At 42.2% G+C, this 15,024-nt stretch overlaps 1 protein-coding gene across 2 annotated transcripts; it reads left to right on the top strand.

The window, feature by feature from the left end:
• xilr1 (Ig-like receptor 1) lies at positions 1-13,588 on the top strand. 2 transcript variants are annotated; one of them, XM_031906322.1, is made up of 6 exons: positions 1-144; positions 2,758-2,793; positions 6,635-6,898; positions 8,133-8,405; positions 10,316-10,588; positions 13,227-13,588. In XM_031906322.1, exons 1-6 carry the CDS (start codon positions 111-113, stop codon positions 13,415-13,417), a joined length of 1,071 nt encoding a protein of 356 aa, XP_031762182.1. In that variant the 5' UTR covers positions 1-110; the 3' UTR covers positions 13,418-13,588. The 2 variants fall into 2 exon arrangements, with proteins under 2 accessions (XP_031762182.1, XP_031762181.1); XM_031906321.1 differs by having other exon boundaries at positions 2-144; positions 6,632-6,898.
• The last annotated feature ends 1,436 nt before the right edge of the window (positions 13,589-15,024 follow it).

Genomic DNA, 15,024 nt, shown 5'->3' with positions numbered 1-15,024 from the left:
GAAGTGTTTGTAAAAGGTTCCTTATTGTGAAATGGTAAACTTTCTACAAGTTTCACTTCTCAGTTCTCACATCCAGATGATATAGTCGCTGTCCCTACAGCCACGTGAAAATGCTTGTCTCTGTGATCTTACTTTATATAGCCTGTGAGTATAACTCTTTTAATACTGAAATGTTTTTATATTGAGGGTTTTATATTGAGGGTTTATGGCTTGTGGGGCAGGCTACTTAGGGGGAACCTAAATGTAGGCAGCTAGCAAGGGGGAAGGGGAACAATGAGCTGGAAATATGTTATAAAGGCATTGTATTGACCTGTACATCCTCCCTCAGTCCAAAGAATGTATTCTGACTGCCCCTAATGGCCCATTCTACATATTTTACCTATTTGGTATCCGGTGAATTAGATACAGATATTAGAGTCAGATACAAATAAGAATGGTCAATGACCTGGAGGTGGGCATAGACAGTACTGTTTCTATTTCTGCTGATGACACTAAATTGTGCAAAACTATAAGTTCCATGCAGGATGCTGCCGCTTTGCAGAGCGATTTGACAAAATTGGAAAACTGGGCAGCAAACTGGAAAATGAGGTTCAATGTTGATAAGTGCAAAGTTATGCACTTTGGTAGAAATAATGTAAACGCAAACTATCTACTGAATGGTAGTGTGTTGGGGGTATCCTTAATGGAGAAGGATCTAGGGGTTTTTGTAGATAACAAGTTGTCTAATTCCAGGCAGTGTCATTCTGTGGCTACTAAAGCAAATAAAGTGCTATCTTGTATAAAAAGGGCATTGACTCAAGGGATGAGAACATAATTTTGCCCCTTATAGGTCCCTGGTAAGGCCTCACCTTGAGTATGGGGGGCAGTTTTGGGCTCCAGTCCTTAAGAAGGATATTAATGAGCTGGAGAGAGTGCAGAGACTGCAACTAAACTGGTAAAGGGGATGGAAGGGTTAAGCTATGAGGTTAGACTGTCAGGGTTGGGGCTGTTTTCTCTGGAAAAGAGGCGCTTGCGAGGGGACATGATTACTCTGTACAAGTACATTAGAGGGGATTATAGGTAGATGGGGGGGGTTCTTTTTTCCCATAAATACAATCAGCGCACCAGAGGCCCCCCCTTTAGATTAGAGGAACAGAGCTTCCATTTGAAGCAGCGTAGGTGGTTTTTCACGGTGAGGGCAGTGAGGTTGGGGAATGCCCTTCCTAGTGATGTGGTAATGGCAGACTCTGTTAATGCCTTTAAGAGGGGCCTGGATGAGTTCTTGAACAAGCAGAATATCCAAGGCTATTGTGATACTAATATCTACAGTTAGTATTAATGTTAGTGTATATAGTTTATGTATGTGAGTGTATAGATTGGTAGGTGTGGGTTGTGTGTGCTGGGTACTTGGATGGGTTGAACTTGATGGACTCTGGTCTTTTTTAAACCCCTAGTAACTATGTAAGAAAGAAATAATCTCTGTTGGGTTTGCTATTGCTGAGTATATAGTATTCATTTGCCTTTGGTAATGCCAAGAGCATCCAATGAACAGGAATTCATGATCTGCACTGCAGGGATATCTGTGCAAGAGAATTTATAGCCCATTATTTGTCGAGTAGCAACAAGCGCTGACAAAAGCCCATGAATTTGCACAGAAACACATAATTACATAATATTTGGCTTGTCCCAGTCCTGTGCTCCCTGTACCTTGCACAATAAAGTCACAGATCTGAAGGACCAGTTGGGACCCGGTGCTAAACCTCCATCTGCCCAATATAACTAAGCTGCCCATGCTCATATGTGGGTAGTAATTACCCCTTAACTATGTCCTACACCAGGAAACACAAAGGGTGCTGGGAGTTGTAACAACCAATGCTTTATTTCTTTCCTTGCCAAGGTTCATGTCAATACAGCAATTGTTTTTCAAACACAGGCACACAGATCACAACCAATCAGGATGCAGTTTACAATTAACACATGCCAGATTAGTGTAACAGTCAGGCTGGAAAATATCTTCCACAGGCAGATTCACTTTCTGGTCCCTCCAGTGTTCCTTCCCACTCTCACCATCAGCCTCCGGCGCCTCCTAGGGGTTCAGTCAGCACTCCCCCCTTTGCAGGGCTAAGCCCAAAACACCAGCCTTGCCAGGTGCTCTGCAGTGGGAGTCCAACACCGTTTGCCACTACTTGCCGAATCCCAGAGAGTCTTCCTGCATCCTCACTATCCACTCCAATCCTGGGATTCCCTCTGGGAAGCTACTCCCACAAACTCCTTGGTGGGGATTTTAGCTGCCTATTCTCACTAACCTGACCTTCCTCACACTACTATAGTGTGCTATACACAAGCTAGGCCCTGACTAGTTTACTCTTCCTTCCTGTTTCAGTTGTCTCTGCCGGTCAGATGACTTCCTGTGTGAGCTTGTTTCCCATAAAGATATACCCTTTCAAAACTCCTCCTCTGGGACTTTGCCAACACTCACTCCCTCTAGAGGCCCCTATGTAGTAATAACAACTATAAACTTTACATGACTCACTACATTACCCCAAAATTAAACAAATACCCTTTGCCACCCCCCCACACACACATCAACAAACAAAAATATTCCAATAAATTAGGAACCCTGGGCAGAATAAATACAATATGCTTTACATACAGGGGTGCATTAAACCAGTAGTGCAACAATGTGGCCCCAAATTCATGCTTCTCACAGGGCCTCATCCTCACTCATCCTTGGTTGTTTTAGAAATATGAAGAAATAATTCCTTCTTACTTTTCTAGATACTTTACAGAATAGGAGGATCCTGGCTTCTGAAGGTGAGTTTCTCTCATTTATAATTTTACCTGGGGGGTTTGAGGGAACAACGAAAAAACAAGAAGTTGCGACATTGGTCATCGGCACAGGAAAAGGCATAGTTGTTGCTGTTTTGATTTACATTTTGCAAGAAATCGGCAGCTTCCTCATCATGAAGACTCATCAGCAGGCAATATAATGTGTGTACAGCGGATTTCCACTTCTCATACCACTTTCCTTATAAACCCTGCAGGAAAGGGTTCATATACCCACTCTTAAGGTGGCCATACACAGTAAGAAGACCAAGCCAAGTGAGCAGATCTTCTCCCAATATCCCCACCTACTGGGCCTACCCCCAGAGCCAAATGATCAAATTAGAAAGGCAGGTATAGTCGCCGTTGGTTCAGGGGCCACATCAACGAGCCAATGTGGTCCCCGATCTGATGGAAAAATCAAACCTGGGCAATTTCAGGCCAGATATCAGTCGGGGAGCCCCATCATTAAGCTGCTGAATCGATCTAAAGGACCTATATCGGCAGTTAGAATCGGCCCGTGTAGGCCACCTTTAATTACACATCGGGGGATTTATCAGCATTTGGATTTTTGTGGTTTTATCTTTTTTTTAAAACCACAACTAAACTCATTTTCACAATTTTTGGATCATGGAGATCTGGAGTACAGCCGGGACTGCGTTAGTCAGCACTATACTCATGGCGTGTAGGAGAGGCGGGATTTAGCCATCCCTCTACCGCAACTACCCAATATTATCTCAATAACCGTTAGGGATGCACCGAATCCACTACGTTGGGATTAGGCTGAACCCTGAATCCTTCATGAAAGATTCTGCCAATACCGAACCCATTTGATTTAGTTCAGCCACATGGATTTTTTTTCAGCCACATGGATTTTCACAAATGGCAGTCATTTACCCAAAAAAAAAATCTGATTTGAAAAAGCCCAAACGAAAATAGTTATGGAAAAGTCATGTCATTGACTTCCGCATGATCTTGACCGGTTTTAGCTGGCGTATTTTAGCATTTGGAATTGTCACAGTTTCGTCGCATAATAAATCGCAACAAATCGGTGTTATTTTTCCATGACAAAATCAAGTTTTTGCCGACAAAAAGCCCAAATGGAAAAGAACTTGCTTTATTAAATGCCCCCAATAAGGTCAAATTGCTCAGAGTGCTCTTCTGAACACAGCAGCGATGAGCAAATCTGCTGAGACAAAATCCTAGAGATAAAATCATTTGTCACCATTTGCTCTGAAAGCCTGGGCAAGCAGGTGATCCGATAGGCACCAGCATTACTGCCATTTCTGCCCTTATAGCTCTCTTGCTTGGCACAGGCATTGGGGACAGAAATGACAGGCAGCATAAGCAGGCAATACAGGTATGGGACCCATAGGATTGTTTTGGCTCCAATAAGGATTAATTATATCTTAGTTGGGATCAAGTAAAAGTATTGGACCCCTTATCCGGAAACCCGTTATCCAGAAAGCTCCGAATTACGGAATACCCGTCTCCCATAGACTCCATTATAATCAAATATATCAGAATTTTAAAACTGATTTCCTTTTTCTATGTAGAAATAAAACAATGCCTTGTAATTGATTCCAACTAAGATAAAATTACCCCTTATTGGGGGCAGAACAGCCCTATTGGGTTTATTTAATGGTTAAATGATTCCCTTTTCTCTGTAATAATAAAACAGTACCTGTACTTGATTCCAACTAATATATAATTACCCCTTATTGGGGGCAGAACAGCCCTATTGGGTTTATTTAATGGTTAAATGATTCCCTTTTCTCTGTAATAATAAAACAGTACCTGTACTTGATCCCAACTAAGATATAATTACCCCTTATTGGGGGCAGAACAGCCCTATTGGGTTTATTTAATGGTTAAATGATTCCCTTTTCTCTGTAATAATAAAACAGTACCTGTAATTGATTCCAACTAAGATATAAATAATCCTTATTGGATGCAAAACAATCCTATTGGGTTTAATTAATGTTTTATTGATTTTTTAGTAGACTTAAGGTATTGAGATCCAAATTACGGAAAGATCCCTTATCCGGAATACCCTTGGTCCCGAGCATCTGGATAATGGGTCCTATACATGTACAAGGTACTGTTTTATTATTACAGAGAAAAGGGAATCATTTAACCATTAAATAAACCCAATAGGGCTGTTCTGCCCCCAATAAGGGGTAATTATATCTTAGTTGGGATCAAGTACAGGTACTGTTTTATTATTACAGAGAAAAGGGAATCATTTAACCATTAAATAAACCCAATAGGGCTGTTCTGCCCCAATATGGGGTAATTATATCTTAGTTGGGATCAAGTACAGGTACTGTTTTATTATTACAGAGAAAAGGGAATCATTTAACCATTAAATAAACCCAATAGGGCTGTTCTGCCCCAATATGGGGTAATTATATCTTAGTTGGGATCAAGTACAGGTACTGTTTTATTAATTACAGAGAAAAGGGAATCATTTAACCATGAAATACACCCAATAGGGCTGTTCTGCCCCAATAAGGGGTAATTATATCTTAGTTGGGATCAAGTACAGGTACTGTTTTATTATTACAGAGAAAAGGGAATCATTTAACCATGAAATAAACCCAATAGGGCTGTTCTGCCCCCAATAAGGGGTAATTATATCTTAGTTGGGATCAAGTACAGGTACTGTTTTATTAATTACAGAGAAAAAGGAAAATCATTTGTAAAAATGTGAATTTTTGATTAAAATGGAGTCTATGGCCTTTCCGTAATTCGGAGCTTTCTAGATAATGGGTTTCCGGATAAGAGGTCCGATACCTGTACTATCCTGATCACTTCCCCTGTGCCAGCCACCTCGGCGAATAAGTAGTGCCGATTTTCCCGGCATATTAGGGAAAAAATTCCAGGGGCAAACTCACAGATTTTGCTGCAAATTTGTCTGTGGCAAATATTTTCACTCATCCCTTTATTAGCAATTTTTACACTACTAATGTGAATGTGTATTAGGAGGGCGCCTCGCTGTCCTGTTAGTGACTTAACAGAATGGCAAAAGCTTAATTTATTGATGGAAGAAATGTCTTCTTGTTCTTCTCTGCTCAGTTCTATCCCGCAATGTGGCTTCATATTGGTATGTCACTGCACAGGAAAATATAAGCTTTTGTCCCTGCTATATAGATATATATATATATAAGTATATTTACAGGGCCATAGGACATAGTGCCCTGTTGTGAACTGCATCCACTGGTACTTCCTAACCTGTATGTTATTCAGTTAGGGGACAGCTATGGGCCGGGAGGCAGGATGTCTTTATAAATTAAAAGGCAGGAAGCAATGTAGCCATAGGGGAAACGTTTGTCTCTACTCCAAAATGCAGGGCACAGACCGCTTGTTCTACTTGCAGGACAGGGTGTAACACAAAAATCCCTTTGCACCCTGCCTTTTATGTACTGCTGGGAATGAAAACACGAGCAGAACCTATAGTTAAAGAAGGTAATGCTCTGTCCTCCACAAAGGGGGTATTGGCCCACTCAGACCAGGGCCCACCAAGGAGTCTCCTGGTATCCCAGCTGCCCCATAAAGCATATATTCTCTATTGGGCAATTAATTCAGCACACCTTGAATGCACAACAAAAGGACTGTACCTGTGTAGCTGAAGGGGCAGTTTGGAAGCAAACTGTGTTGCCCAAAGTGCTGCTCATGTAATAATTAGCAATATATTAAGTCCAGTATTTACATATTTCAGTTTTGCTACTTTGGCACTTCGGAGATTTGCAGAAATAGCTTTCTTTATATACAAATAAATATATATGATTTTGCAATCCAGTGTCCCATTTGTTCCACCCTTATCCAGCAGAAAGGGTCGATTACCCTAGGATATCTGTTATTCCAAGCCTCTACATTGATATTGGGAGCAATGTGACCATCCAGTGCCAAGGAACCAAGCAAGAGGACAAGTTCATTCTATATAAAAACGGAGCGCCATTGATAGAGGGGCCACTTGTAGGGCAAACAGCGAATTTTTACCTACAAGATGCAAGAAAAACAGATGCTGGAAATTACTTCTGTATGAGGAAATCAGACGCCAGGATTACCAATCATAAAACAATAACAGTCAAAGGTATGATAAGGCTTTAGTTGTCATTTTATTTCTTGTAAAAGATATAGAACTATATTAGGATTATTTATTACCTCCTATTTTGGATCATGGAGATCTGGAGTACAGCCGGGACTGCGTTGGTCAGCGCTATACCGCAACTACCCAATATTATCTCAATAACTGTTAGGGATGCACCAAATCCACTATGTTGGGATTAGGCTGAACCCCGAATCCTTCATGAAAGATTCTGCCAATACCGAACCCATTTGATTTAGTTCAGCCACATGGATTCAGCCAAATTCAAATCCTGCAGAAAAAGCCAAATCCTGAACCAAATCTTGGGGTTGGTGCATCCCTAATAACTGTAAAAGTTTAGGGAAACAGTAGCAGTTGGCCTGTCTCTCTTCCACTGATACAAATATATTTTTTTTCATCTATTGAGTGCCATTGTACCATTTGAGCACAATTGTGCTTTCTGCATCAAAAAAAGCTGAATTTCTGGAATAAAGTCAGGGACACTGCTGCCACGAGGCGAGAAACTAGCACCCGTGGCAGCAGCCCGCAAGTTACCAGGGGCATCAAAAAGCTGAATTTTAAAATGGAATTACAGCCCTTCCAGGGCAGAGAGTGCAGTTGTGTTCTCTTCACTAGCAATGTGGCCCCACTCCAATGCTCAGAAAGGCAAGCACGGGGTGCCGGGAGGGTGGCATCCAACAGGCCACATCAGGGACCCCGGAATGCCCCTGTTTTAAAAAAAAAACAAAAACTACATTTTGGCTCTTGAAGTTCCAGTAGCAAGTTTATCAACCACGTTCAGATAATTGCTACCCAGCTGCTAAATGATCCAGATGGAGAAGGAGAAACCATATGACGCTGTCTTTTGTTTGGCCAAGGAGGGGGTAAAATTTCATTAACAACTGCAGCGTAGGGTCCCTATATAAGTACCAGTAGGACAGTGGTGCTCTGTGCACTAACAATGTGCCCCTCGTCAACCTGTTCTGAGCAGGAGGCAGCTGAGTGAAGGGGGAGAGGGTTGGCAGCTACAAATAGCAGCACCCCCTCTAAACAACCCCTATAAACAGCTAATCTATGAGAATACATATGGTATTTATACAAAGTGATCATATCCACCCTACTTATCATATATAATCAATCCCAGCAGAATTCTGCCCGTCTCTCTGACACAGGAACTGTACATTGTTATCATTATTATTATAGGACTCACTGTGTCATTTCTTTTCTTCTCACCCACAAGGGGCAGATGACACTGTGCAGATATGGGCTTTGCCCAGTACCAACATCTCCGTGGGAGGAAACCTCACCATCCTGTGCCAAAGGGCAGAGCAAGGAGATACCTTTGTTTTATATAAGGATGAAGATATTGTATCAGAGCAGGAACCTGCAGGAGGAATAGCCCAATTCCACTTATACCATGTACAGGCAAAGAATGCAGGGATATACTACTGCCTGAGAAAATCCAGCCAATCAAAAGTCAAGTTTAGCAATCAAATACATGTTACAATAGAAGGTAAGCGAAAGCATTTCTTTACGTTTTTTACTAAACTTCACTCTAATAAAATGGGAAATGGCCTTAGTTGTAAACCTATAATAAGCTTGTAGTGTATGTTTATTAAACAGAAGTGCTTAATAACTACTGGGTATATATTTATTTATAGTACAACAACAAGATTCTGCTTGAAATGGGAAAAAGTCATTTCGATTTTTTGCTGATTTGTATCTTGAGATTCAAGAAAATATAAACATTTGTGAGCTAGTATGATCAAGAACACTAGGAACACTGAATAGCCAGACTAGAATAACTGATGTGGCAGTAAAGTTACTAATGTCGCAGCGACATTATGCATGGAAAATTGTACATAGGCTGAGATACAGGTATAGGATCTATTATCAGGAATTTGGGACCTGGGGGGTTTCCAGATAAGGGATCTATCTGTAATTTGGATCAGTACATCTGCTAAAAATCAGTTAACTATTAAATAAATTAAATACATTTAAATAACCCCAATAGGATTGTTTTGCCCCCAATATGCATTCATGTAGCTTAGTTACCATCAAGTACAAGTTATTACAGGGGAACCCCCACTTCATGTTTCTCAGAGGACCAGAAAAAATAGTGTAAAATCAGGCAAATACATTAAGCATTATATACTGGCGATACAAAAATAGGGTCAAATGTAAAAAAATGTAAATCAGTGTATGTAAAATTGAGGTTTCTCTGCCCCGGTTTGGGATCTGTTATCCGGAAACCCATTATCCAGAAAGTCCAACTCCCATAGATTCCATTTTAAGAAAATAATTCTAATTTTTAAAAATGATTCCCTTTTCTCTGTAATAATAAAACAGTACCTGTACTTGATCCCAACTAAGATATAATTACCCCTTATTGGGGGCAGAACAGCCCTATTGGGTTTATTTAATGGTTAAATGATTCCCTTTTCTCTGTAATAATAAAACAGTACCTGTACTTGATCCCAACTAAGATATAATTACCCCTTATTGGGGGCAGAACAGCCCTATTGGGTTTATTTAATGGTTAAATGATTCCCTTTTCTCTGTAATAATAAAACAGTACCTGTACTTGATCCCAACTAAGATATAATTACCCCTTATTGGGGGCAGAACAGCCCTATTGGGTTTATTTAATGGTTAAATGATTCCCTTTTCTCTGTAATAATAAAACAGTACCTGTACTTGATCCCAACTAAGATATAATTAATCCTTATTGGGGGCAGAACAGCCCTATTGGGTTTATTTCATGGTTAAATGATTCCCTTTTCTCTGTAATAATAAAACAGGAGGGACGGCATCACAGGGCAATTGCACTCCCTGCACTAGAAAAACAGATTTCCAGCTATAAAAAACAAAACAAAACATTGGCTTTGGAAGTTAAAAGGAGCAGCTAAATTGCTTTTAAATGATCCAAATAGGGAAGGAGAAACCATACAAAGCTGTCTCTTGTTTGGCCAAGGGGAAGGGGGGATTGAGAATTGCAGGGTGGGGTCCCTTTATCAGCCTTATTCTCTGAGTACCAGTAGGACAGTGGTGCCGTGCGCCCCCTCTCCAACCTGAGCAGAGGTGAAGGGGGAGAGAGATGGCAGCACTGGGGCAGCGGCAGCCCCCGATCCAACCCTGGAAACATCTTAATCTAAAAACCTGACTAATATTTATACAAAGTAATCATGTTGCCCCCCCATCAAATCTAATTAATCCCAACGTAAACGCTCTAAACAACCCCTATAAACAGCTAATCTATGAGAATACATATGGTATTTATACAAAGTGATCATATCCACCCTACTTATCATATATAATCAATCCCAGCAGAATTCTGCCCGTCTCTCTGACACAGGAACTGTACATTGTTATCATTATTATTATAGGACTCCCTGTGTCATTTCTTTTCTTCTCACCCACAAGGGGCAGATGACACTGTGCAGATATGGGCTTTGCCCAGTACCAACATCTCCGTGGGAGGAAACCTCACCATCCTGTGCCAAAGGGCAGAGCAAGGAGATACCTTTGTTTTATATAAGGATGAAGATATTGTATCAGAGCAGGAACCTGCAGGAGCAATAGCCCAATTTCACATATACCATGTACAGCCAAAGGATACAGGGCCATACTACTGCCTGAGAAAATCCAGCCAATCAGACTTTGAGCTTAGCGATCAAATAGATATTATTATAGAAGGTAAGCTCATTTTTTGTGTGTTTTTATACAACTACTTTCTAATAAATGGATGTAATAGATGTACATTAACATCTGGGCAATTTAGTTCTAGAAACCCTTACAGGTGAAGGTGGCTCTCTATCCATGTATCAGAGGTTTCCATTCCCCTTCCCTACAGTACCCATTCAGCATGTTAAAATGGCTGCATAGCAGTGACTTTGTCTTTGGTGGAGAACAAAACTTCCAACTTGGACTTAACTCGTCCCTAACTAGTTTCTTGGAAGCGCATGTAAAATAAAATAAATAAAATGCAATCTAGTGAAATACATGTAAGGTGCTCTGCCGGTCCGGCGCGTTCCCCTACCTTAGCTCACGCTGGCCGGCAGACGCGCTCTGGCAAGGGCCCACACTTCCGGGTTCGTCGGGGACGCCGCGGCATTACTGCACATGCGCGCTGACATGCGCAGTTGCACGCCTTGAAGCTTTAGGCGCCATCTTTGTGTAGGTTTTTTGTTTCTTCCGTTTCCTTTTGTTTGGCACCAAAATCTGCTATTTAAACCCCTTCCTTCAGTCTTTCATTGCCCAAGCTGGCTTCTGGTTATTTATCAGTACCTGCTCAAGCGTTTTGATTGTTGTTTCTGGTTTTGACCTTTGCCTGTACCCCGACTACGATTCCTGCTACCTGCCTCGACCTTTGCCTGTACCCCGACTACGATTCCTGCTACCTGCCTCGACCTTTGCCTGTACCCCGACTACGATTCCTGCTACTTGCCTCGACCTTTGCCTGTACCCCGATACGATTCCTGCTACCTGCCTCGACCTTTGCCTGTACCCCGACTACGATTCCTGCTACCTGCCTCGACCTTTGCCTGTACCCCGACTACGATTCCTGCTACCTGCCTCGACCTTTGCCTGTACCCCGATACGATTCCTGCTACCTGCCTCGACCTTTGCCTGTACCCCGACTACGATTCCTGCTACCTGCCTCGACCTTTGCCTGTACCCCGACTACGATTCCTGCTACCTGCCTCGACCTTTGCCTGTACCCCGACTACGATTCCTGCTACCTGCCTCGACATTTGCCTGTACCCCAACTACGATTCCTGCTACCTGCCTCGACCTTTGCCTGTACCCCGACTACGATTCCTGCTACTTGCCTCGACCTTTGCCTGTACCCCGATACGATTCCTGCTACCTGCCTCGACCTTTGCCTGTACCCCGACTACGATTCCTGCTACCTGCCTCGACCTTTGCCTGTACCCCGACTACGATTCCTGCTACCTGCCTCGACCTTTGCCTGTACCCCGACTACGATTCCTGCTACCTGCCTCGACATTTGCCTGTACCCCAACTACGATTCCTGCTACCTGCCTCGACCTTTGCCTGTACCCCGACTACAATTCTGCCTTTGCCTTGCCGGTACCTCGTATTTTCGTCTGTACTCTGAAAGTTTGCAGGACCCCAGCTTGGACCGCAGCAGAAAGTTCCGGGGCCCCAAAAGGGCGTCGGTGAAGACCGGAAAGGGCTGGGAGTTCCTACTATACCGTAAGAATCAGACTTTGCATCCAGCGGTCGCACACTGGTTCCTACCTAACTTGAACGTTATAATACGTTAAGATACTAACAGCACCAAAAGTGCAAAGTGACAAAATGGTTTGTCGTATATCAGTGCACACGCAATCTGTCAATTCAAATGCTCACCAGATGTATGTAGGATAAAGCCCATAGAAACACAGATCAAATATTGATTGCAGTCATTGCGCGATTATCAATGGGTTAAATAGAAGAGAACATGGATAGTGAAATACAGTTTGTTAAGACAAAAAACCCTGCACAATGCAGGCTACTCACACTGTTCAGGAGTAATGGAGGCAGTAACAATAGCTCAACGCGTTTCGCGTGCTACACGGCACACTTCCTCAGGAGCAAGTAACACAATGCAGGACCCACGGGCTATATATAGGCACCTTAATCAAAATTATAATCACCAACCCGGAAGTAATTGGAGAAACACAGTGAATGTGACAAACTGTATTACACTTGGAGCCTTTTCGTATCAACTGAAAGATGCAGGAAAGTTTATTGGCTGATTAGTTAGCCCCGGCTTCTCTCAACTGTGGCACTTTGTTACTTGCTTTGTGATTGCCCCAGTATTTATGTGACGTGGCGTTCCGTGCCCTCCTGGGACACTTGGCTGAGTAACACACACTTCAGTCACAGCTGAGGGAACTTGCAACATCCACGCCGGGGTGTTGGTCCCTTGTTGGAGCCTCAACTGCTTGCCTACCTATCCTTCCACTAACACTCACTACCTGCAGTGAGCTCCAACAAATCTACCCTGCAACTATCTAACCTAACTAAACCTACAGGATACCTCTTTGAGGTGGCCTACCTTAGGCTCCCTGGCATCATATACTACCGTTTCTCATCAAGCAAATAGAGTGGTAAGAATGTGGTACACTGCCTTTCCCCTTATATAGCTTCACCTGCTTAGCAGTGCCACCTAGTGGCCCCACTAACAAATAACAACAATTATAAAGTACCCTCTGCTCACAACTGGCAGACATAAATTTACATCTGTTTTTCTAATGTGTGCTGTTTAGCTGTTATACTTCATACCTTTCCCATGTTATTTATAATTGACGGTTTTCCTCTCCAGGTACAGGTAACGAGGTTTCCAGACAGAATACAGATTACACCATATCAAATACAGTACGTCTTGCACTGGCAGGACTCCTGCTTACAGTCACCATTCTCCTTGCTACTGAGAACTGCCATACCAAGAAGAGCCAGCTACAAAATGAAGAACTGAGCCATTACCACTATAATATATATTCTGTTCAGTGTTAGGCCTCTCTGTAATTCCAAAGTGATGGACATGAACAAAATGAAAAGCAATTAAAAGATAAAATCGTATCACCTTCAGGCCCGGACTGGCAATTTGTATATTAAGGCGAATGCCAGAGGGGCATTTGGAATGAATGTTTTCTTTCCTGTTAAAATAAAGATGTTATAAATGTATAATGTTGTGCAGTTTTGATGTATTGTTATTATAAGCAGGGTGATGTGTCGAAGGGCCTTAGGCTGCAGCAGAGTAAGAATCATGTCTGAATGTACCATGTATAGCTTAAAGGTAAAGCTGCACCAACAGGCACTGTTATAGCCATTGTGTGAGGGCTGTGCTGTTATGGCTGCTTGTGGCACAAGGGTGCAGCTCTCTCTGCCAGTGTTACTATGGGTATGTTGATATAGCTACATTCATTGCAGGGCCCATATCTAGCTGTAGTAGTGCCAGCGGGATCTGCTATAGGTTCACAGAGCTAAACACAGTCACTGTCATTATTGGGCATCTCCATTTTGGAGCACAAAGCTTTACTTTCATTATTCTACCTGCAGTAGTCTAATAATATGTATATGTACTGTATATAAACGGTTGGTTAGAATGGACGCACGCTAGGCTGTTTATCGGGAGCTATTTAAAGTGTCTGTATGTATTTGATGTGTGGGAGGAAACCAGAGTATCTTGTGGATCCCCAGGCAGACATGGGGAGAACATACAGTTGCAGGGCACGTGGAAGCTCCACTAGGGCATTGACTGATGTGCATTATATTCTCTGCAAAGCTCTACAGAATATGTTGGTATTGTATAAATAAAGAATAATAATTACTGCGCCGTTGCAGACTTCCCAGGTGTTAGTACATAAGCCACAATGAGCATATTGATATCATTGTATATAGTGTATATGGAAGTGCCAGATTGTAAGAAATAGCTGTTACATGACACAAGACCATTAATATACTGACTGCCATTCTACCACTTTAGCATTTGGCAGACACTGCAAAGATGCAACAATCACAGCTACAAATTATTGACAGTAACTATGCATTTATAGCCGATTAAACGTAACGATTTCCCACAGATTATTTAGAATGAAACTGCTCTCAATTATAAGCATTACAGTATGACTGGTGCGCCACCTACAGGGCCGGTAGCATACTGCATTGTTTCTCTATTGCACTTGCACAGCACAGGGCTCATTTATTACACTTGTGTCAATACTGGGTTTTTTTTCCATGTTTTTGCTCACCTTGCAGCATGTGTAATAGCATGTGTCTGAATTGTAAATGCTGGCACCAGTTTGGTAATGGGATATGTTGGGCTGCCGTGTTGCGCCCATTGCTCCTAGTGATCATAAATGAACCCTATGTTGGCATCCCAAAAGCACTAAGCAACTCAGTATCCGCCAGTTGGGGGTTCTGTTTTATTTTGCAAAACAATGGGTGACTAAGGTATGTCTTGAAATTTTCCTACTCAAATTTCCGCACAAAAACAGGGTCAAAAATCCAAAAACCTCTAATGTATCAAAGATAAGAAAGATCTTCCACGGAAGGGACATCTGCCATTGACTTTTACATCTCGAAAAGTTGTAGATGGCGAATTGTTGGATTCAGAATTG

The sequence above is a fragment of the Xenopus tropicalis genome, chromosome 7, assembly GCF_000004195.4.
Source record: "Xenopus tropicalis strain Nigerian chromosome 7, UCB_Xtro_10.0, whole genome shotgun sequence".
NCBI classification, from domain to species: domain Eukaryota; kingdom Metazoa; phylum Chordata; class Amphibia; order Anura; family Pipidae; genus Xenopus; species Xenopus tropicalis.
The sequence above is the reverse complement of the archived record's forward strand: the minus strand, read 5'-3'. Positions and strand labels throughout refer to the sequence as shown.

What these genes read in the sequence shown, in the direction of transcription:
- xilr1 (XM_031906321.1), top strand. Translation starts at nt 111, where the DNA reads ATGCTTGTCTCTGTGATCTTACTTTATATAGCCT. An exon ending in GAGGATCCTGGCTTCTGAAG is followed by an intron (nt 2,794 to 6,631) that starts GTGAGTTTCTCT and finishes ACCCTTATCCAG; the next exon opens with CAGAAAGGGTCGATTACCCT. An exon ending in AATACATGTTACAATAGAAG is followed by an intron (nt 8,406 to 10,315) that starts GTAAGCGAAAGC and finishes CTCACCCACAAG; the next exon opens with GGGCAGATGACACTGTGCAG.